Below are 23565 nucleotides of genomic sequence, written 5' to 3' on the forward strand. Positions count from 1 at the left end.
AGTTGCCGGTCTGCCGGGGCGCCGCGCGATGCACGTGCATTGTGCACCGTGAAAGAGAAACAGAGACGCGAGCTAGATAGGGAGGAAGGAAGAGAAGGAAGGAACAGAGAGAAACTTCTTGGTCGAGTCGGACGATGATTCACGCTGCTGGCAGAGAAGGTGTCACTGGTTGTATGCATAAGAGCGACTCATTACTGGGGGCCCTCGCCGAGGCCCACGTGCCTCTTCGGACGCAGAATGCAAATCGAGAAAGCCTCGAGCTGTGTATCTCCAGCTCCTCCACTTTGGCCTGATCGACCTCGAAATCGCTGCGTACGATAACACGCCGCATGTGGGACGGCTTTGTTGAGGAATGAAACGCGTTTCTGGGTGGTTTCGAGCTTGCGACAGAAGCTTTCGAGGAAGTTCTACTCGAAGATGAGGAAAACAGGTTTCACATAGTTTCTAGATTTTATTAACTTATCCAATCGATCGATCGTGAACGGATATTAATTTTCTGGCTACACTGTTGGTATGCCTGGTAAGGTGTTCGTAACTACCACTGTTTAACCTCGGACCACGCCGTCATTTTCATAATGACAATGGCTCGACAGCCTACACGGTGTAACCATGATGAGTAGTTTACGCTGCGACTCCCGCCACCTTCGCAAATCTCCAACCAGTCAGAGCCATGAATCTCTACCGATCCTTGTCTACTTTGCTGCATTGTAATCTTCCTAGACAATATCGTACCGTATAAAACTTCAATTCTAATCTGAAGAAAATTGAATTAAACAGCTTCCATGTAGACGACACGCGAAATCTTGTTCGATGGTTGTAAAAAAAAAGAAGCAGCTTACGATCGGTATCGTCGTTCGGTGCCTAATGAGAGTGACATTTCGTGATTATCGTCGTAAAGATCATCGAATTACGATCAGTCGGGACCACACGTGGGAAATGTCAAACGTCAATGTTACTCATCAACGTTAAATCCTTGAGGAGCGTATATATTAATAGTGAAGTTATGGGTAAGGAACACAATTGCGGATCGTGATTCGATACTAGACATATACTTATCACTATTGTTATCCAGCCGGGATGTCATCGGGGTCTATCGGCGGTATCACGATCGGTAGCTATACGTGTACCGCGAATAAACGATTACGATAACTCGGGGTCGATAACGATCTCGTTTATGAGCGACTCCTGGACAGGATCAACGGTGAACCTAGAGCCGAGACAAAAGCCGTGGATCCCAGTGGAAAATAAAGGTATTTCACGATCGTGAATCGCCAGTCGTACGACTCGTTATCTAATCTCTTTGGAGGACAATTGTTTTCTTTTTAATTGTTTTGAGACACTTGTCGCGATCGACGATCATTGAAATCGGTAATTTTCAAGGGTTTTCCTCTTGAAGATTTTAAAGTTATGGGGAATCAAATAAAAATTAATTTCACACTGATATTTTGGATTTGAAAAATAAAAAGTACAATTTTCATTCCAATTGAAAATTTGCTCCTACAATTTATCCTGCCAACCTTTCGTCTCTTAACTTCAATTATCAACCACAATGGAAGTTTTTACCAGTTTTTCCTATTGAGTTATGGTTGGTATTAGGTAACAATAGGGACGTTAAAAATAATAATCAACGATTCAAACGTCAGGATATCGACTCGCTACGAAATTCATGAGACTATATCGTATCTGGTTTGATCGATTAATCCTGCATTTCCTCCGCAATCAGCCTTTCTTTTTCCCGCTAACAGTCCTCGCGATGGTAAAACGCTGAAAGCGCGACTCGCTTACAATATTGCAAAGCGTGACTCATTCGACGTCTTTTGCTCGACCACGCGTGATTATTTCACGTTTGAAACCACCTCCGCGGTGGCAGGCATACACACCGCACACACTGTCGGCACTGCCACCTCTCCTTTATCACATTCTACACGCTACTTATCGGTAGTCTTACCTGAAGACTACTGAAAATTTCTTCTCACAAAGGAAACAGGAAAAAAGCCATGCCTTAATGTTCCACTTTAAAGCGACGGAAATGAATCATTTACGCGAGAAATTCGTAAATGAAGAAAAGGTAGATTGAAAAGTCACGTTTTACCGCTTCCTGGCGCCTCAGCTGGTCCAGACAATACGTTACACACTTACAATCGCTGTACAAACGTCGAACAATGGTCCATGCGTTAAGACAATACGTCGTTAATGCCTCCCCTGTGCTCGTGACAAGATTTTTCGCTGGTAGACCGGTGAAACCGGGATTCAAACGAAGACGATGGTAAACCTGAATCTCTAGACCGGTACAACTCGATCCTCGACGATTTTACGGGAAAAGTATGCGGAGGAGGAGGACTTCCTTAATTGCGTTGTATAATTAGGAACGTTAATGAGGTACTTGGATCGTCGTGAACTCTTCCCGAGGGTTAATAGACATTTACACACAATAAAATGGCAAGCTTGCCGGTCATTTGTCTGGTACATGTGAGGCAGTGTACGAAATTAAATTTTCCATGAATAATGGTACGTTCTATAATTTATTATTATATTAGAAATAATATTAAAACTTTGAAGGCTATCGTGGGTGAAATTTTACGAAAATATCCTACGATACTAAATCAAAAGAAAAATCGCGTGATTCGACGAGCTTCGACGTTGAAAACCACCCTATTGTTTCAGCTTCGCTCGACGCCCACGCGATGAAATAAAGAAAAAAAGGGAAAAAGGCGAAGAAAAACGAACGACGAGCATTCCCGCGAGGCGATCTCGCATAAAAAATTCCCGCGTACGTTTCCGTCGATCGAGCCTGCGATGCGACACGGTCCTGGACAGAGAATTATTCGACGTTCCTGGATACGAGATCTCTCGATATCCCGGAGAAACCACGGAGTTCGATCTTGCCTTCGCGATTTCACCTTCCTCCTTTTCTCCACCTTCCCGGTTTCCCTTTTCTCCTCCCTTGCGATGCCTGTTTGTGGCGTGCCACAATGCACACAGGGTAACTGGGAGTACGGTCATAAAGCAAACGATAGAGAGACAATATTCTCTTGCTGAGCAAACAATGGCTAACTTACGACAATCGTAAACAATCCCCTTATCCGCAGGTCGTTAACGCTGCATAATAATTTTCGCCAACCCCCACCGATCACACGCGTGCCTAGCTATTATTTCCTGAGGGATCGATCGGGAGCAGCGGCGATCGATATCTAAGCAGCACCGCTCGTTAGAACCTACTCATCTACTTCGATTCGATAATGCCCACCTTTAAAGGCGCCTAGTCAGACTATTGTCGCGTGCTGGCTTCATTTTTACCCTGTTACTGCGGAATGGACTCGAACAGATATTTGTGGAATTTAAATGATGGTCCATTGTGAAAAATTTTAGGAAATCTAATTGCTAAGTCCCCATTAGAAAACCTCGCGTGCAATCTGCTCCCTCGTCTAGATAACCATTGGCTGGAGGGCCCGCATCCCATTAGCGCTCGATAATTCCCCGTTGATACATCTATATTAGATTCACTAATTCTCCCAACAATTGTCTCTCAATTTTCCATCGGAGGAAATATTTTCCGTTTAATAAGTCCCGATCGCACACGACCGGGCTCGAACAATTACATCGATCGAATCGTATCAATGCTCGATGCAATTTAATTGGAACGGTTTGGCCGTGTTTCGATACGTCAATGATAACGTCAAGCTCGGCCCATTGAAAGCTATCGATTCGAGCAACGCCGAATAAGTTAATTAGCCTCTTTATTGGCAAATCGATCACAATGCGTCGCGCGACGTGGATCGTATACTCGAAACGGTGAAAAAATCGAGCAGCAAGTAAGTCGAAGAAAATATCTGACAACGTTTCCACGGGTTATCTATAATGAGATCGATGGCATTGATTCGAGGCAAAGTTGAAAATCACTTTGGTCAAACGCTCGGCACGGAAAACACGCCTACAGGCCGGGAACAGGCGCGAGTGATCTATTTACGATCAGGTGTGATCTATCGGCGATCGACGACCGTGGGTGGCGGACATTCGATCCGCAGGACTAAATCTTTACACCGTCGAGAGGTCATTCTGACTCATTTCAGCCATTGACACGATGTATTTTCCAAAATCCTCGAGAAAATTGATATCTTCGATTTTATAATCCGTAGGTAAGATAATAAAGCTATCTCTCTTTCGTCTCGAAAGGATTAATGAAACGTTTAGCAGCTGAATTCACGAAACCTTTTTACCCGTCCCGTCGTTTATAAACAGCATGAAAGATCGCGGGGGAAAAATCTGCACGTTGTACGGCGGTGCAGAAATCGCCCGCAGCTATACACAGACCCGACGTAATATATATCGATCGGGACGCCGATTGCGTAATTGCAATTAAAGCGATCTTGTAATCGTAAGCCGGGTATAATTAATGAACTGAATCGTGCTGACGCTCCGAGTGTTGTCTATCGCGGCGCACGATCGTGCTGCGGGCCGTGAGTAAGCGCAATTTGCCATATTGTCTCTAATAATCCTGGCTAATTAGTTTTGTCTCCCGTTTATATCGGTCTCGCTCACACCCGAGCCTCCTCTGCCGCGTTCTACAAACGGAAGAGAAAGCATCGCCCACGCGTGGCGCGTGACCGAGTTGAAAAAAATTTGGAAAAAATCTGGTGACACTGTTACGAGAAAGCAGAGGACAATGGTTACATAAAAAATGGTTAATTTCCATAATCATTTCGTTAAAAATGATTTGCATGATAGTGACGGAAGGAACATTGCTGCTTCTTGATTTACCCCGAAGAAACTCGAGCGAAATCCCGGTCAAAGAAGCTAAATTGAAACGTAAAAGGGGACTAGGAAATAATCAAGGACTCTTCCATGGGTTTCTTCTTCTGCAAACAGGGCATAAAACCCTGCCGGTCATAAATCCGCGACCTACGGCCGTCGAGTCACTCGCTGGCTCGCTTCACCTTCTTGCATTACCTTTGCCTTACGTGCAAAACTAATTTCCTTCACTAATAGACCGGGCTTCTGCCTACGTTTCTACGTCCCCCATTCGTGGACGTTCGCGAGGACACGAAGGAGATTCTTCCTCTCTTTCTCCCATCGAATTAGCGTTCTTTCGACCTGGATGAGCATTCAGTTTTACATGGATTCCTAATGTTAAAGAAGAAAGAAGGTGAATATCAAGAAAGTTTCTATTTCAACGACAACAAGCCAGCGACAGGATCGTTCCGAGCGAATTGCTCGTCGAGCTCGTAAACTATGACGCCGGTTTAATTACACAGTGTCCTGGTCACCGTTGAACACGTTTCTGTCGCAACGCGAGCCAATAAAGCCCGGGGAAATCTTTGTTAAAAGATCGCCGCGAACCAGATAAATCTCAATACAAAGTCAATTATAGCTGGCAGCTATGGTCGCGAAGGTGGGCGTGAATAGGTCGAACGAAGCGTTTGCATCACGTGTAGCGGTGCAACTTCTCGATGATTTACAAATTCTGGGTAAGCCAGGTTGAGAAACCTCCTCGTTGACTGACAGCTCCATCGAGCCATAGAATGACGTTGTTTTTCCACTCCTATCACATAAACGTAGTTTATTAAAATTGGACCTCGCTCCATTGACGATTAAGCGAGAATTACGAGGCTCTCGCAGCCGGTTTTCTTCTTTTTTCTTTCCTCGCCACGAAACAAACAGTTATTATCTTTTAAAACTACATTTTGAAGCCTGCTTTAACCCTTCAACAGCGGTGATTTTTCACTGATATTACATTGAAACTAGGGCTCTCTTTGACTCCGCTTTCTACTCGTTCAAATAACTAAAATCGTGGCAATTATTAATTTAACACTTTCAGCAACAAAGTACAAAGGCATCGCTTTGCGTGTCAATGCTAAATACTCGGGCAGCCTCCCGGGACGATAATTAGCACGGAACGGAGAAGGAATGTTCAATTTTCATTTTATGCAGACTCGAGGAATCCGTAAGAAATGGGAAGAAAGAAACGTTTTTGCGCCATTACAACCTCGTTTCTTTTCACTGTCCTTTTTCTTCCCTCTTCCTTACTTCGCCACGTTATAATGACGCTCGCATAACTCTTGTAAAACGACTTCTGACCAGGTACACGAAGACAATCAGATAACGAACACCCGCACGATCTTACGTACACAGCAACAACATGCGTTACGACTTACTATACGGATGTAATCAGCCGTGTTTCGATTTTCTTCTCGCTAGTTTCGAGTTTCTCTTCCACAGAGAACGTATGGGGTTTGTGGGTAGCAACTGGATGATACAGGTGAACTTACAACTAAGGTTAAAGTTTTTTAATGCAAATGTTTTCAAAAGATCATCGCAGGACTATTGTGCAAGAAAACTGTCCAAGCTGGACGTTGTAACAGAAATTCCTGCTCCACTTCGATCGAACTGTTTATGGCAGCTGTAGCAATAGCATCGATCTCGATCCTCTCCTGAATCGTTTAACATTATAATGACGAGGCCCCCAAGAACACTCGTAACAGGTAGGAACATACTTGGAGACCTGTTGCGAGAGAACGGACCCCCCGTAGCCTGCGTTCACCGACATCAGATGTTATCTTCATCTATCTAGGCCTAGAGAAGCGAGCCGCTCGATCGGCTTTTCATCTCCTCCTGTTTCAGCTTGTGGCCATGTGAAAATAAAGACGCCTATAACACTGAACGAGTGAATTTCTCTAGCAATTATAATATGCACCGCCCCACACAATTTTATGTTCAAGCCTTTTAATTTTAAAAACATTTTGCGGTCCTTCAAGGAATATTATGTTGCATAACTATTCTTTTCACAATTTTGATGGTGTCTGAAATCCCTATCTTACCGATAGCCCTCGCAAAGAACTATCATGGTGGCGCGAGCTATTGACATCGGCACGAATCACGTTATCTTTCTTTTTAAACCGATAATAGTTTACCATTTTATGATACAGAGGAGATATACCTAAGGAGTACTACTACTGCTAGTAGTCTCTGACCAGTAGTCCTGACTCACAGGAGACACTTTCTACGTTCGTTTAATTTGATGTATTAAACGCATTAGGGGACTGAACGAGTTGATTTTATTGTTCCCTTCCATTCCTCCTATCACTTACATCCCAGCATCACTTATATCACTGCATCCTTTACATCGCTTCTTTCTTTATGTCCTTGCATCGTTTTCACCACTATCACCCTTATATCCCTGCTCCCTCACATTCCCGTATGCCTAACATCCCTCTAACCTTTCCACATTTCTATCCCTTACACTCTTCAATCCTTTACATCTCCTTTAAATGTCTGTTCCTCCTACAACCCTGCTTCCCTTATAGCCCTGCATCCGACAAATCACTCTATTCCCTCCAATCTGCGGTACCTTACATCCTTGAAATAACGCTTATGGCGGTCATAATAGTGCCCTCTAGTGGCGAAAAAAGGAACTAAAGTACGGATGAGTTTAGCGCCCTCTGGCGGTAAAAAATGGAACTAAACCATGCTCAATTTTTGGCCCTCTGGCGGCAAAAATGTTAACTAAAATTTCGACCTCGAATCAGCGCCCTCTGGCGATAAAAAAAGGAACTAAACCTTGCTCAATTTTTGGCCCTCTGGCGGCAAAAACGTGAACTAAAATTTCGACCTCGAATCAGCGCCCCCTGGCGGTAAAAAAAGGAACTAAACCATGCTCAATTTTTGGCCCTCTGGCGGCAAAAATGTGAACTAAAATTTCAACCTCGGATCAGCGCCCTCTGGCGGTAAAAAAAGGAACTAAATCTTGCTCGATTTTTGGCCCTCTGGCGGCAAAAATGTGAACTAAAATTCCGACCTCGAATCAGCGCCCCTGGGGGTGTCTGGGACCCCCTAAATCATGACTCGTCGAAAACAAGGGCATGTCCAATCTTCTACATCTGTAGTCACTGCCTGTAGTCACTGCTCTAGGAGAGTGTTCACATAACGTAAAGTAAGTATTTTAAAATTAATATACTTTATATGCATACTTACAGTAACGTTATATTGTATAATGACTGTCTGTATTATGAAAATTATAAAATACGAAAAAGATGTTCGATAAATTAATCCAGAACTTTTCAATTCATGTTATGAACATTTAATTGTTTCTAAAACATCTTTATCTCTTTTGCAGTTCTAATACCAAGGAAGAATGACTGAATTCCCAATGTACTCTGCAGATAGCTGTTTACCATACATTCTTACCGGATGTATTTTTTATGGCTTTGGTTTGAAGTGGTGCTATGAATATGCCAAATACTGGGTGTCTCTAAGATCTAGAGATGATTCAAGTACAACCAAAGGATTAAGACTGATAGAAAAATGTGAGAAGTTATTAAATAGACATCCTATTGAAGGGAGTTTAAAATTAATAGCAACTGCTGTAGGTTTAGCTGGTACAATAACTGGTGGGATGCAACAAGTTGGCAATGTGTCTCCTAAAGTTGTACTTGCAACAATCTATTTGTTTTTTGCATTCTCTGGTCTTGTTGATGTTTTAAATTTCTACTTTCCTCACAATGTGAGTGAGGGATTAGTTAAATTGGCACTTGGTCAAAGCTTCTTCATAGAAGGATTTCTCTTCTTATGGGGAAGTGTTGGAAGTAATGCAATAGTGAATTTAATCTTAGCCTTTATAGTATGGACCACATCTCTGGCTATTGCCTTGGAACTTGTGTGGCCTGAATTGAAACTATTAAGAGCTTCTACAACACTTCTTCATGGTGGTTGGATAGCACACATGGTACGGGTATACCATACAGGTATACCAGTAAGACCAGAAGGTGTTGCTCTTATATTTTCTTGGCATGTAGCAGCTGCTTCAGCTGTAACATTATGTGTGGTAGCAATAACAAGAAGCTGTGCTCCTAGAATCATACTAGGAGAACCACCAGAGATTCCTATTTATGATTATTGTCAAGAGCCAGATCAGAGAATGTAAAAATCTCAAATGAGTGCAATATAATTTTGTGCTATTATATAACATTTATAATACGCATAAAAATAATATTTTTAGAGTAGCATATTACTAAAGTAGTTTCAAAAAATCAAATAACATATAATACTTGCGATTTTTACACAGTATTAGTATTTTTTTACTTAATATTTATAACATCGAGATATATCTTGTACCACAACGAACATTTTCTATTTTATACAACCCCTACATAAGCGCGATAATATATACAATTTTCTAATATCCCGAAATAGTAGGTAAAAATACTCATTAGCAATTAAGAGGTGCCTTACGATATTGTTGCTTATTTATTTATTGAGTAGAGAAATACATCATCTTTTGTAATAAATTTTTCTATTTCACCACAAACTTGTATGTGCCAAAAGAATTTGCATAATTATACACTGTAAATAATTCATTTCAATAAACATTTATAAACCATAAATTGTAGTACTTTATTTAAAACAAGGAATACGGAGATACAGTGATAAAAAGAATAAAGAAGGATGTGCAGAAACATTCGTGAGTAAGAATTAATCATGTATGGATTCATTTTATTAAATGTGTAAGGAAATTTGTGGCATAACAAGTCATATGCCATAATACTTTTGTACCCAATATTTTATTTCGACTACGATTAGTTACATAATTTACATTTCATAGAATTGGCACATTTACAAAGAACGGTATAAAACTTATTAATCGTAAATATTGAGTCTGATAAAGTAAATACCGTAATAGTGCAAAGAAACAAGAGAAATGTATAGATATTTACAATGTAAATCGGAAGTTTCGATTGTATAAATACTTTGAACGTATTAATAAATACGTATAAATGTATATCATAGAGTAAGTCAAATGTAAAAACTCACCATAGTTGATGAATAATGTTGTGTTGATGAATAATGATGAATATTGTTCAGTTCATAAGACGCTAACAGTATCGTAGTATTTAATTTAATCAACAAAAGTACCTTAGATCTAACTATGAATGATAGCTATATTGCAACTGATGAAATATTCATTAGGTATCAATATTATATAAATGTAAAAACCAACTTGAATGTAAAAACATCTAAAAAATGGCAAAAAACCTTCTCCATTAACTCTTACTATAAAAGTAAGCTACAACTGTTATACAGGACGTTAATCAAACTTTTAACCAATACTGCAAACATATTCCATAACTTCGTACGTATGTTATTTATGCCTGTAATTTTTCTTACTAGTAATAAAATATGAAGTGTCACACATAGACACTAGTGTAATAAAATGCACAATCTTAAACATGGCTTGAAATTTACTGACTTAAACATCTGGCACAGAATGGTCCATCAACGTTTTTAATAAGCTGCTATTCATTCTGAAAAAACAACATTCATTTAATACGCAAATTTCTATCAAATTATTACTTCAAGTATTAACACGAATGTACTTTTTAACCATATGGTCGTAAATGTACGATGGAATAACCGTCACAGTGATTATGTTCCCGCCATTTTCAATTTCAGCCGTAATTTCTTTATCCTTTAGTCCAATAACATTCTGAAACATTGTACGAAGTTGATGAAATTTATCAATCTCGTTGAATACTTGAATTTTCAAGTTTGTAATGTACCTTCCCATTAATTTCAAGTATTTGATGATCAGTTAAGAGACCATTTCTAGCAGCTGAAGAATCTTTAACTAAAGCAATAATCTTCCCGTTCTTAAACTGAAACCCGATGTATCCTGTACTGTCTTTGTGCATAGTTACCGTGCGTTCGAAAGGTCTAAAATGATTAAGATTTAATCAGGATATTTGAAATAAAAATAAAATCCACAGGATTTCTTTATAATCTGATTGACCCGCCATAACTAACCTATCCCGTACCACTACTCGGATGTTATTAACGTCAGCATTTCGTAACATTTTGTGAACTTGTTCCATAGTGTATCCAGCAACAGAAACATTATTGATACTTAAAATTTGATCTCCAAACCTTAATCCAGCAAGTGCAGCAGGAGTATTTTGGCTCACAAGACACACAAAGATACCATTATTTACAGCATGTACCCTTAGACCAATTTTACCATCTTTATCTTTGCAGAGGATCAACTACAACAAGACAGTGATATTTTATATTTGAATATTATATATACTTATATAAATAAAGTATGTTATACTTACTTCCCTTATTCCATTTGTAACTTGAGCTCTCTGTAATCCCAAAGACTGTCCAGACAATGGTGCAACCATACCTGCTAATGGCCCCAATGTTGCAGGGGTGCAGACTGTCATCTGGAAAAAAAAATTTTTTGATGTAATCATTGGACATTAAATTATCATGTATTACTTACATCTGATTTATGTACAAGGGAATATTCAGGCATATTTTGTGCTATCATTTCCTCTGTAAGTTCCAAGCCCATATATTCCCCCAATGAGGGGTATAATGGAATAGAAGAATTATAAACTGGTGCAGTAGGGGCAGATTTTTCATGTGATATAGGTGGAACATTATACTGTGATTCTGCTTGTAGTTGTGCCTAAAAGTAAAATAATATATTAGTTAAAGTAACATTGCTTGAAAAATAGATGAATGTTTTCTTATTTACCTTCATCATATGATCTACCTTCATATCTTCAAGAGTAGGATACAGAGACATTTTGTATAGATTTTTCTGAAAGAAAACACATCTCTATGTGAGATACCTTCAACAAGATACTATGATATAAAATGTCATTCATTAAAAAATAATGCATCAAACAAGGGTAGGAAGGGAACAAAAACTTTGTAAATAAATTTATTACAAAACATGCATAAGTATCCAAGATTTCGAGTACTGCAAATATCGTAAAAAGCCGGAGATATGCGGCATACCAATGTGATGAATCTACTGCAACGCCTAAGAAAGATTCTTAAACAAATATGTATACCCACAAATAAATATCTTAATATTATACCTTTAAAAAATAATTAATATAACGTAATAATTATATTGTAATATGTAAAGTTGTGCGCCAAAAATTACACCACTTTGTGTAAAAACACCCAAGTCACACGACTTGAACGTCACGAGTAATACTTTGAAGTATTATTGATAAGCTACATATGATGAATAAAACAGCCACGGTACTGGACAGTGTTAACGTCAGTGCTGTTAGACCAATTTGTCGATTGGTTGCAATCGTTATATATATTGTGTTCCTTCATGCAAACGATTGGTTCAGAGTCTTCGTTGTGCGCCATTATGTGCAGCCCCGACACCATGTACGCCAATCGCTTTACTCATTCCCCTGTAACCCCGCCAGACCGCTTCAGTTTGAAATTTCATCGCTGAAGCCTATCGTTTTTCTAATAAAATTTTTGAACTCAATGATGAATCTCTCTAAAAAACGTATCCTACATACCTAAATAGTTGCATATAGTTGTTTTATCATTTATAAATGCAATCTCATTACGCGATAAATTCACTATCAAGTCTTAAGTAGAAACTTAACAACTCTGGTAGTGGTAAAGAAACTTATACTCAAAGGACATTAGAAACTTCTAAACATTTTATAGAAAGAGACGTATTTATTAATTGCTATGGACGAAGAGGAAGCGGAAGGACCGGAAACTCCCTATATGACGTGGCGATTTGTGTCTTGCGTTTCAACTTCGTTGACAAGTTAAAGAAGGAATGAAATAACGGTGGGGGAAAATAGAATACGGTAGGGGAATAGCGGATCGTCGGCTAATATGTAGGTAGTACTCAGTAGTGTGGCCTCCGTGCGGGCCGTGGTGGACCAACAGGTGTTTCGAGCTTGGCTTTCGCGATACCGGTTCCCTTCATTTTCTAGCGGTGTTTACACCGGTTCCTTTCACTCACAAATATACATCGAATTTATCCATAGTATACTTGCTGCCGAGCAAACGTAATATGATGTCGGAGACCGTTGTGACAATGGACAGTTCCAGCAACAACACCAGCAATAATCCTCGACAGGTGCCTACGGTGAAGACAGAACCGGGTCAACCGAACCCTCTGACTAGCATTAGATTAAACGTGCCCTACTTCACCACCATACCCGGTATCATCAAACTCGTGCAATTGGTGAGTACATTACATTGGTTTCCTCTTCTCGTTATTAGAAAAGAATTGATCGCTAAAAGAAACTTATTCAGCGAACTTATACAAGATTAAAACGCAATTTCGCCTCGCTCTTAACCGCGATCGATACAATGCTTTCATTATCAGCTATTCAAAATAAGAGTATTAAAAGATATTTACTGAAAAATACTTTAATCCTTTGTAATCTTTATTTTCTGCTTTATTTTCCAAAGTAACAGATTATGTAGCATTACGTAATTCAACCTTACATTATCTTAATAAGAACAGAGTTTCCTCCATTGTAATTAATAACTAGCAACGAATGATATGACTTGTAAATTTAAATAAAGAAAATATATTCAAACTATAAAACAAAAAACAAATATCATGTTTTGCACCTTACGTCGAAAAGATTTCGTTCTAATTGTAAGAATATTTAATGCCGTAAAATAATATTTTATAAAAGTAAGAACAATCTTATGTTCCGTAAGATCGTATTTTTTACGATGCAATTAATCTCATTGTATTTTGGCAGACATTCATCATTGTTTTGGCGCTTTGACTGTCCATCTATCTTTTATACGGCGTTGTTATTTTGAACGCGTATGTTTTGGAGCGTTGCGCAATTATGCGTCCGATTCGTGAAGCTTATTTTCTCGCAAGAGAACCAGTTTTCATTCTGAATAATCCTGTATCGTAAGCAATAAAACTTTGATAACGTTTAAACTGGCAGGTAGGAAACAGTACAACCTTCGAATTGTATGGTTTGCATCATGACGTTGAATGTGCAACGGTATAAATGCATAACGGGAACCTCTTTACGGAACTGTTAACAAAGTATCCTGAGGGGACAGAAAGGGTAGTTTCTAATTATGAGACTGCGATATCAAGCGTTAATCGTTGTTAACCGGTAACGTTAAGCACATTTTCCGTTTCTTCCGATGTTCAGCAATGTTCAGCGATGTTCCTTGTCGAAATCGATGGTACCGTTAGGTGATCAGCATCGGTAAGCATCGTTTCTCTTTGGTTTACGCACGTGCAGTCAGAGACACGCCCGTAAATCTTTCTTCTATATCTGTGGTGTATAAAGCGCGTGTACCTTCCTTCAATTTTTATATTACAAAAAAATCTGTTTGTTTCTTACCACGATACGATTGAATTTCCGATCGAATATCTGAAATAATCGTTCAGATAATCACCCCACCTGTCATAACTTTTCGATAACGCGAACGAGCGAGCATAATTTTAACGAGACTCTGTAAAACAATGTTACCTTGGCGTAACGATGTCTTTTGGTACACAAAAGTAGGAAAATGCGTGCGTGACGAACGGTGATTTTGCAATAGCACGATTGAATTACCAACAGATAGAAATCAAATACAGCACGGTGTTATTTCATGAGACTTTGCCGTCCTCGAACGGAGGGTATCTTATTGATTGCACATTTACATGCCGTGCAAAACACCGTGTCACGGATTCTGTGTAACGAACTCGTTACGATCATTCAGCGTTAATGAGTTTCGAGCGTTCAAATGCCAATTATCAGCCCCTTCGTTTCAACCGAACGCAAACGAAAGATGGAATTCTCGCGACGTATGGATTCCAAATTTATACAAGCGTCAATGATATTTAAAGAACATAGAGGAACCGGTTTTTCGAAAAGAATGATAATCGTGCATAGTCGAGGAAAAACTTGGCTGGTGTGCTGGCATAGTTTCAATACACTCGGAACACGTCCCTACTAACTAGACGCACGTTTGATGACCATACATGTTCATCCCGATGACCGGGACCATACGTGGCGTCCCACATACTCAGAGTTCCATCGTACTGGCACACGTCGAGGCCGCACCAACGGTATCGAAACGATTCATTAAGAATTCAAGCTGTCCTTGACTTTTCGACGATGATTTTCGTTCCTGTACGATCGATCTACCACTACCGGTTGCCCACCTATGCGACTTGATACGTTTTACCAAAATTTTTACTAGTTCGTCAGTAGGAAATGTTAACAGTATCGAATCTTTAAGAAACAATGTCTTCTTCTTATCAGTCTGCATGTACAATCGCGTTTGTTATGCAAATCCGACTAACCGAACCTTGAGAGGTAATAATTAATAGCAAGGATTCGTTGTCACGAAATTGCGTGTAGGATAAACAAGAATTGGAACATACAATAGTAGAAGTAGTATAATACAAATGCTATGTTCTACGCGTTGTGTCATTTGCGCGCGTCATATTTATTTTCGCGTACATACGTACTCCGCATATAGGTTTAATCTTACATTACGTATATGTGTTGCCCTCCATTGGAATAAATCTAGGTATTTTTCAGGGTCGTCGATACTATAGACTTCGTGACTTTTCCTAGCGTTCTTTTAACGCTTTCCCTTGAGTCTGAATAAAATTACGTTTATTCGATTTTTTAAAAGACTTTTTCATTTACCCAAAACACGTTTTAAATGAATTTTAACTTGTAGCCTGAGCCCCGAATAATTCCCATGCAAGTATACAAGCAGATTATCCTATACGAGGGGTTAATTTCGGTCAGGGTAATAGACGCACACGTTCCTTCTCTGACCAGTGATCGTCTTCTATTAACTGTGAGAAGAGAACGTGTGAAAAAGTTACGCTTTTAAGGTCACCACGTATTCTGATATCGATATAGGGTACATACAGATTAGTGCTCTCGGTATATTTGTCGAATCATTTTTAGAGTCGTGTTGACGCATAACTTCGATAACACGATTCAGAATATCCTCAGTTTAAAAAAAGAAATTTAAAAAGTTTGAAGAACAGTCGTACAATTTCGTGACGAAGACGGTGTTTAACATTTTACTGGAAAAATAAATGCCTGGCTATTCTAGTTGGGGTAGGATGGAACGAGCAACGCACCGAATTACGCAATGCCAATTATTACAACGGTTGTCGGGTCGTAGTGGCACGAGTTCTTATGGTGTGTAGGCTGTTCACCAGGCATATCGGCTGGTGCAACAAGTTATGCATCGTAGTAATTGCACGCAAGTAGCTTATAGCAAGGACAAGCCGCACCTCGCAACGCGGACTACTCGCGGCCTGGTCGACTATGTACCTATCGGAATCGACACGGACGGGTCATAAGAACGATCATTTTTTTTGCGCTCGCGCTTGCAAGAATACCGCCAATCGATTAAACTAGTTCCATCGTTTGATTTGTCGAACAAGCGAGTTCAATCGTTTGTTCACCGAGTTAGCGTTTCTAGCTTTCTCTCAACATTTCGGAAAAGAATCGAACCGAGCCATTTCTTAGCCTTTTAAGAACATTGCGCTTACGTTATATCGTAGGCAGAACATTATGCAAATGATTCATTCAATTAGTAGCGGCCAATCAAACGTTGCTAGTCATGCTCACTTTTCGTCTCGTTTTCGTGGAATGTCGCGAACAAGAACAAAAGGAAATTACGTAGGATAACAAAGCAGTACGCGCACCGTTTATGAATGGTTAATGTTGATACACATACCTGTCGAAGAAATATGATTCACGGTCCTAGAAATTTCTATGCGATATCTGGCGATAGGAAAAATGGTTTGAGCTCTACGTAATTCTTGCAAGAATATGCACGTCAGTATATACGCACACAATGGCACGTCTATCGGTGTTTACTGACACACATGCACGTACATCGACGCAAAATTTTTAACCTTATTCAACGCGATTTACATTGCTAATTACGTAGCTATTTCTATAACCGCTGTTTATTCCATCGTGATCCTACGAGCACGATAACGTAAGTTAATTCGTCAGAATAGTAATCGTTTGTGCAAATCGCAACGTTGCTTAAATTGATTAGCAGATAAGAGAAAAAAAAAAAAACAGGGCTTCTTTAGAAAAGAACGACAGCCTTTCGAGAGAAAGGCAATCGTTACAACACCTTAGAACATAGCGTAAATCCTGTAACAATTTGTTAATTTAAACGAGTACGGTAGCTATTATTACATTATTGCAAAGAATAATGCCGCGATGACGATTGTATTATAAGAACATTATTTTCAGAAAGTTCAGATAAAACAGGGTGTGTGGCAGAGTCATCGCTGTTTTAAGAAGTAAGCTTACGTCATCGTTTCGACATTTTACCAAACTTTATCGCATAATTTGTAAAAATGGCTCCTCTATTATACTGCTAAAACTTCATGATTTGCATAATTTAATCTTATTTGAGGAATCGATGCTTTTGAATATTAATTAAGAGGAGTGACAATAGTTGAGCGCGTCGTGAGAATGGTTATAGCTGCAAAAGTTACTAGCGTAGGATGTACCTGGTAGCCACTTAGTAATCGCATACGAATAACGCATGTGGGTCGTAAGGTTTCTATCCGAGTTTTCTTATCTATGCTTGGACTTGGTATGTTCAAGTAGTGCTCTCAATTTCATTCAAGTAAGCGGTTTTCTACGCGAACGGATAGCTACGGTCGCGTTACGAAGTGCAAGCAATTCAGCGTTGCATCCACTTCTGGATTACAATACTTTTACTTCGCGACAGAAATACTTCTGAATAACGTTTGGCGCGCATGTTTTGTTCTACATTTATTCGATAAACTCATCTGACCCTTGACGATATTAATCGGGAATTTGTTTCACGCGATGTTCCAGTGGACTTTCGTCCTCGTTCATCAAACACTATGAACGATCGTTCGACGATAGATCTGAAATTCCTGTTGCTAATTTTAGAGCCGATGCCGTTTCTTCGAGTACTCTGCTTGTTTTGTTTCGTGCTTTCGCATCCGTTGTGTTTTAAGTAATTCGATCGAATTATCATGAAAACGCGTGATTATGAAAAGTCGAGAGGAAAATTGTAGCAGAAAAGTAGCTGGAAATGTCTATCTGTTACGTTCCGTTTCGCTGCTCGTTGACTCTGATTCTGGGGGGACAAGTGAATGGGATTTAGGACACTACCGTCATTATTAGGATCGTTAATATTATGTATGTATATTAGAAGTAATGTACAGACGTACAATCCCTCCCATGAATAATGTAGAACCCCGACCTATATTTTCGAGCGGCTATTTCTCCTCCATAAAGTTATTTTAGGAACCGTCGTCGTTATTTCTCGTTTCTCTGCTCTCGAATCAAGAGAACGGCGAACAAATTTTGTACACAATCTCGCGTCGATGGTGGCCAGAGGAAACAGTTTGAACAAGTTGAAATATTCGCAGGAAACCATCAGCCATTAGCTCTTCTAGACGCGTATATTTAGCGAGGAGACCAGTTGGCTTAGACGTGCCACCATCAAAAGGTCAATTAACAGAGTACCTATTTTTATGCAGGAAAAATGGTTAGAAGGTAAATTGTATTCTAGATACTTGACAAAGCGTGTACGGACGAAACCTATTCGTGTTTAATCGGTGTGTCTTGTAAACATTTGTAATGTTCGAGCTATTCCTACGAATATTAATAACTCGTATAATATTGCACGAACCATTGACGCTAGGAATTCTTAGCTGCACATTTATTGCGGTCGACGACGTTTTCAAACGGTGAAAGTGAAATTCTATCTTCGGTGCACAGTTCTAGCGTTCCTATCGTTCGCACTTTCGCGCCCGTTCACTCTTTCACGCATTCCTGTCTCTTGAACATTTTATCTGCATTCATTTTGCGTTTCTTAAGTTTTACTTAATACTTTGGGTAGATATATTGTAACGATCAAACGGATTACCAAAACTTTCTGCGAGAAGGTGGAAACAGGACTGTTTCTAGGGTGAAGGTTTGATCGATTTTGGTAAGGTTTGAAATGTCCGCGATACCGTGCACGCAGTATGGCGGCAAAGAAAAAGAAGATGCCGAGGAAAGGGGTTAAACGTCCACTTGACTGGACGTTAGTCGACGAAAATATCGAAGATGTGGAACGGATAAAGCTGGATGCCGAAACGCAACGAGAACTGGGCTGTTTGGTCGGCGAGCACGTGTTCCTCGAATACCCGTGGGCGTACGTGCAACGAGATCTCGTTATAAATTTCTCTAAACTACCCGAGTCGTCTCTAGAAGCGTTTCAAGAAAAAATTCTCGCCTACAAAGCCGACACGTTTCTTCTGGGCTACGCTTCAACCCAGTTGATTTCCGACGAATTTGTGATTTGCCTTAGCGAGCACGCGAAACGCATTGTCTGCGAGCGAAACAGAGATATCTCGAAGGCAATCTGGAACAAAGTTGCGAATAAAGTAAGAAAAAAGGCAAATTACTGGCAGTCTTTCGGCAGCGAGTTGGAAGTGGAAGAAACTTTTGTGAAAAATCTCAGGGAATTGTTCGAAGTGGAAATTGTGTTACCTGGAAAACTGTTGGGTTCGAACCGAAAATTATGCGACAGAGGTTCGAACGATTCTAGAGATAGCTACGTGCAGCTCGTGAACGCGAACGAGAACTTTGAAAACATCGACAGAAAATGCATCGCTAGAACTGTTCAAACGCATTTGCCATCTCGGGAGGCTTTCGTTCAAACGTACCTTAAGAATCCTAGAAATGCATGGACACAGTATGTGTACGAAGACACTTTGAACGACGCTTCTATTCATGAAGAAGATCTCGAAGAAAAATCGGAGGAGAATGACGAGGAACGATCTCGAGAAAAAAGCGACATCGAAGACAAGGAGGTCGAAGAGATACCCAGAGAAAAAACTCCATTAGAATTATTTCTAGAGGCTCGATCACAGGAGATGATCGAGGTTATCAGATATAACGCAGCAGTAAATTTACACGTGGACGATGTTCAAAATTTATCTCGTCCAGAATGTAAAATCCTAGCTCTTCCTAAAGCGAATACTTTGCGCGAACGATGCTCGTTCATTCCTTTCAATTTTAAAGTCAATAAAGCTATTTCAAACGTTTCCGTCCATCCGAAGTTAACAGAGTACGTAGCAATTTCGTACATCAGCGTCCCAACTGGAAGCTGGGAAAATAAATTTGCGAACGAAGGCGAATTTCAAACTAGAGTGCTTCTTTGGTCGTTTCAGGATTCGCTTCGTCCACAACTCAGCCTTCAGGACCACAGAGAGATTTATTCTGTTTGCTTTTGTCCGTACGACGACAATTTAGTGATCGGAGGCTGTTCTACCGGCCAAACGATCGTTTGGAACATCGAAGATTATTTGAGCAGCGATCGAAATGACAAAAATATAAAATTTAGAACCTCATCGCAAAACAACGCGCCAGTATTTCGTCCGATTGTTGTTTCGGATAAACATCGTTCTCATTGCCTACCTGTTCGAACGATCTGGTGGATGCCTGCCAGCTATAAAGTAGAGCCAAATGGAAAGTTGACAAAATCATCCATTTCCACGGACGTGCAATTTCTAACCGCTTCCGAGGATGGCACGGTTGCCTTTTGGAACCTTTCTCTTAGCTCCAAGTTCCGCACTCTCGTCGAGGACGAGATTTTTCAACCAGTCTTTCGCTTAAGGGTTCCAATTTCGAGCCAAGAATCAGAGAATGTAACGCTGTTATGTTTGTGTCTACCATCGATCAAGAACCCGAAGGATACGGAGTACACGAGAAGTTTGTGGATAGGTTGCAGAGAAGGATTGATAAAGTGTAAATGGGAAGAGCAGGCGGAAGATACAGCAGAGATCGTCGAATGTAAGATCTTAAATCATTCGTACGTGCACGACGGTCCAGTTACAGAAATTACGAGATCTCCTCATCTTCGAGATGTTCTTTTGACGATCGGTGGACGAGTGTTCGCCATTTGGAGAGACGACTATCTGGATTCTCCGTTATTCTGGAGGAGGGCTCGTAGGTACACGGTTTGCTGTTGGGCCAACGAACCCGGAGTTTTTCTCCTCGGCACCCGAGACGGTGCATTCGAAATTTGGGACATAAAGAACGAATCGAATCAGCCGGTGTTTTCGCGAGTCGTATCATCGAGATCGATCAGCAGTCTGATATTGTTGGATTATCTTGGGTGCAAAGGTTCGAAAATGATCGGTATAGGAGACCAAAATGGATTTTTTCAAGCGTTCGAAGAACCCGAGATCTTTCGTGGCGATCAGACGATTATCGAGAGGATGGATTGGTTCGAGGAATACGTGTGGCGAGAAGCGCGAAGGAAAAGAGTTTTCATCGGTTGGCAAGAGGATTTTCTTGCCAACGATCCGGTCATGATAGCGAAACGAGCAGCTAGGCGTGACGAAGAACGCAAAAGAGAAGCGGAAAAGACGAGGGAAAGGCTTCGTAGAGAGCAGGAAGCGCGTTTGAAATTGAGAGCTGAGAAAAGGACTCGCAGTGCACCGATATCAAAGGATGTTGCGTGGAAATCGAAGGAATTCGATAGAATGAAAAATGTACTTCTTAGTAAAAAGGGCTTGGTTCCTGCCGAGCTCGAAGCGAAAAGGCTTCCTCTGGTTGTCGCAAAAGCGGAAAGGGATGCAAAGTTGAAGAGAGCTCAGGACAAAGTTGCCAATCAGGAAGCACACTTTTTGAACAAACTGCTCATTGATTTTCCAGAGTTGTTCGAAACGAAAAGGGAAGCTTTGAAATCCAAAGAATCGGTCGAACAACAAAAATCCGTGGACGATTATTTGAAAAAATTTGACGAAATACGCAATCGAGCTAATGAGATGTTAACTAAAAATTCGCGCAATTAAAAATTCAATATTTTTGCATGGTTGTCATTTTGCTTCTATTTATATGGTAGTAAATAAGAGAAATCTGACAAAATACACGAGAAAATATAATTAAATGCAGACGTATTTTTTCATGTTTCAGGCTCTTGGTATAATATGCATGGCATGCGCGTCTCCAGCATGGGTAGGTGCAACCCACTGGTTTCTATTTGTCGCTGTGACAGCTTTCATCGCCTCTTTATTATGGTGTTTCGTTTACGTGTTGTCGATTCGAGAAGCACTTAAACTACCCATCAACTGGATTTTGACGGTAAGCGAAAAGTTGAAACGTAAACGTAATTACGCAAAGTTAACTGTATTCGATTATTCATAAAATATTCATTTTGCAGGAACTTTTGAATACTACGGTGTTCGCGATACTCTACATGATAGCCTTCATAGCACAATTGTCGGTATGGAGCGCGTTGCACCATGTGTCTACCTCGAGGAACATCGCAGCAGGGGTAAGAATAAACGAGCTCTATCAAAAGAATGTAGGACGCGAACGAAACATTTCGGCTAGAATCATAAAATTCTCGTTTCTCGTCCCTTAACGACCGCATTAAATTGACATGAAAAACACGACACAGATAACAGTCGTTAAAATTTCTTGTTTCTTCATAGGTATTCGGAATTTTTAACACGCTTGCGTACGCCGCTGGAGCGTATTTCCTGTACGTCGAATGGAAGAGCAGCAATACGCAGTGAAGATGATCGAAGGTACTGAAAGAAATCAAGGTACCTGAAGAGCACCTACGACAAAGCTACTACACCCGGGTTCTATCGATCCAACGACTATTCAAGATCATGATAGACCATCGCAGAATCATCGCGTTCGATCAGAAGAATAAGCACCAGGCTAAAAGAAGAGATCGATGGGTTGAAGCTAGTCCAACGTGGCCCTTTCCCAATCGTGTATCGTAGCTTAAGATCAGAGAGACTCTGTAATCTATGTGCCTTAAAAATAGTTTGCTTGATCGACAACGCGCCTCGATCGCTCTCGTAATCGTCTGGAATCGCGTACGCGCTGTCAGGATCGATAGAAATCGTGTTTCTTTCGAACTCGACGCATAATTTCTTTTAGACGTTTCGAATTTCAAAGTGTTCCGGACAATTACGAGAGCATCGCGCGTTTGTTAACCGAATACAGTTTGCCGCTGACCTGAGACAGGTTGCGCGCCGAACGGGAGATACCAACGACTCTCCAGAACTTCTTCGTTTCGAAGGAGATTCGTAGATTCTCCTTTTTCAATTTTCTCACGGTACGAACAATAATACTATTACCAAGAATGTTGACAGCAATCGTCTCGATAAAGTGAATCGCGACTCAGGGTCGATAAAATCCATATTGGACGTGAATCTTCCCAACTTTCTTATAGTCGTGTTTAGTTTCTCGGTCGTGTTACTGTGCGTACATCGTACAGTACTCTCCCGTCCAATTCAATTTTTCTAATCATACCCTTTCCGCACTATCGCGAACTTTTTATATTTATATGTATACACCTGTTAGACATATACATATACGTATCTATTTCATATAAGTAATATATTTGCACAAATTTGAGATGCAGTGCGTTGTTCTTTCTTTCCTTTTCTTTTTTTCTATTTACTTTCGTTCATTCATAAAAGGACTCGAATACAATTCGTGTTTGTGAATCTAAGGACAGTTCGTTGGTACGTAAACGTTTTTAAATACATTGTATTTCTTCTGTACACATTACCATGGAAATATATGTTCGTTTTCATTTACGATTCCCAATTTCTCCTTTTTACAGCCATCATAGTGCGGTCGATGTATATTAGGTAAGGATAAATTAAGGTAAAATTAAAGTGACCAATTGTTAACAGACAGAACGAGCTAGCTTGAAACTATTGATAGCAACATTTATCTTAGATAAGCGAAAAAATTAGAAATAATGATTCTT

The 23565-nt window shown here is 40.2% G+C and overlaps 4 protein-coding genes across 5 annotated transcripts; 3 read left to right on the plus strand and 1 right to left on the minus strand.

The window, feature by feature from the left end:
• The first annotated feature begins 7810 nt into the window (after positions 1 to 7810).
• On the plus strand, positions 7811 to 10004 carry LOC117603391 (transmembrane protein 45B). Its single transcript, XM_034322502.2, has 2 exons — positions 7811 to 7927; positions 8111 to 10004. The coding sequence occupies exon 2, from the start codon at positions 8129 to 8131 to the stop codon at positions 8915 to 8917; it is 789 nt and encodes a 262-aa protein (XP_034178393.1). The 5' UTR covers positions 7811 to 7927; positions 8111 to 8128; the 3' UTR covers positions 8918 to 10004.
• Positions 9767 to 12061, minus strand: LOC117603387 (syntenin-1). Its single transcript, XM_034322499.2, has 8 exons — positions 11880 to 12061; positions 11531 to 11596; positions 11273 to 11461; positions 11103 to 11213; positions 10795 to 11030; positions 10551 to 10704; positions 10368 to 10477; positions 9767 to 10295 (listed from the first exon to the last, which is right to left on the minus strand). The coding sequence occupies exons 2-8, from the start codon at positions 11579 to 11581 to the stop codon at positions 10241 to 10243; spliced, it is 906 nt and encodes a 301-aa protein (XP_034178390.1). The 5' UTR covers positions 11582 to 11596; positions 11880 to 12061; the 3' UTR covers positions 9767 to 10240.
• Positions 12062 to 12649: 588 nt separating this feature from the next.
• On the plus strand, positions 12650 to 23389 carry LOC117603396 (plasmolipin). Its single transcript, XM_034322512.2, has 4 exons — positions 12650 to 13012; positions 21744 to 21911; positions 21991 to 22104; positions 22265 to 23389. The coding sequence occupies exons 1-4, from the start codon at positions 12839 to 12841 to the stop codon at positions 22346 to 22348; spliced, it is 540 nt and encodes a 179-aa protein (XP_034178403.1). The 5' UTR covers positions 12650 to 12838; the 3' UTR covers positions 22349 to 23389.
• On the plus strand, positions 13020 to 21737 carry LOC117603377 (dynein axonemal intermediate chain 3). 2 transcript variants are annotated; one of them, XM_076688120.1, is made up of 2 exons: positions 13020 to 17969; positions 18078 to 21737. In XM_076688120.1, exon 2 carries the CDS (start codon positions 18803 to 18805, stop codon positions 21620 to 21622), a length of 2820 nt encoding a protein of 939 aa, XP_076544235.1. In that variant the 5' UTR covers positions 13020 to 17969; positions 18078 to 18802; the 3' UTR covers positions 21623 to 21737. The 2 variants fall into 2 exon arrangements, with proteins under 2 accessions (XP_076544235.1, XP_076544236.1); XM_076688121.1 differs by having other exon boundaries at positions 18203 to 21737.
• Positions 23390 to 23565: the final 176 nt, after the last annotated feature.

This window comes from Osmia lignaria, chromosome 4 (genome assembly GCF_051020975.1).
Source record: "Osmia lignaria lignaria isolate PbOS001 chromosome 4, iyOsmLign1, whole genome shotgun sequence".
NCBI lineage: Eukaryota > Metazoa > Arthropoda > Insecta > Hymenoptera > Megachilidae > Osmia > Osmia lignaria.

What these genes read in the sequence shown, in the direction of transcription:
- LOC117603391 (XM_034322502.2), top strand. Translation starts at nt 8,129, where the DNA reads ATGACTGAATTCCCAATGTACTCTGCAGATAGCTGTTTACCATACATT.
- LOC117603387 (XM_034322499.2), bottom strand. Translation starts at nt 11,581, where the DNA reads ATGTCTCTGTATCCTACTCTTGAAGATATGAAGGTAGATCATATGATG. An exon ending in AGGTAGATCATATGATGAAG is followed by an intron (nt 11,462 to 11,530) that starts GTAAATAAGAAA and finishes TTTTACTTTTAG; the next exon opens with GCACAACTACAAGCAGAATC. An exon ending in CGAGTAGTGGTACGGGATAG is followed by an intron (nt 10,705 to 10,794) that starts GTTAGTTATGGC and finishes TAATCATTTTAG; the next exon opens with ACCTTTCGAACGCACGGTAA.
- LOC117603396 (XM_034322512.2), top strand. Translation starts at nt 12,839, where the DNA reads ATGATGTCGGAGACCGTTGTGACAATGGACAGTTCCAGCAACAACACC. An exon ending in TCATCAAACTCGTGCAATTG is followed by an intron (nt 13,013 to 21,743) that starts GTGAGTACATTA and finishes TTCATGTTTCAG; the next exon opens with GCTCTTGGTATAATATGCAT. An exon ending in CCATCAACTGGATTTTGACG is followed by an intron (nt 21,912 to 21,990) that starts GTAAGCGAAAAG and finishes TTCATTTTGCAG; the next exon opens with GAACTTTTGAATACTACGGT.
- LOC117603377 (XM_076688120.1), top strand. Translation starts at nt 18,803, where the DNA reads ATGGCGGCAAAGAAAAAGAAGATGCCGAGGAAAGGGGTTAAACGTCCA.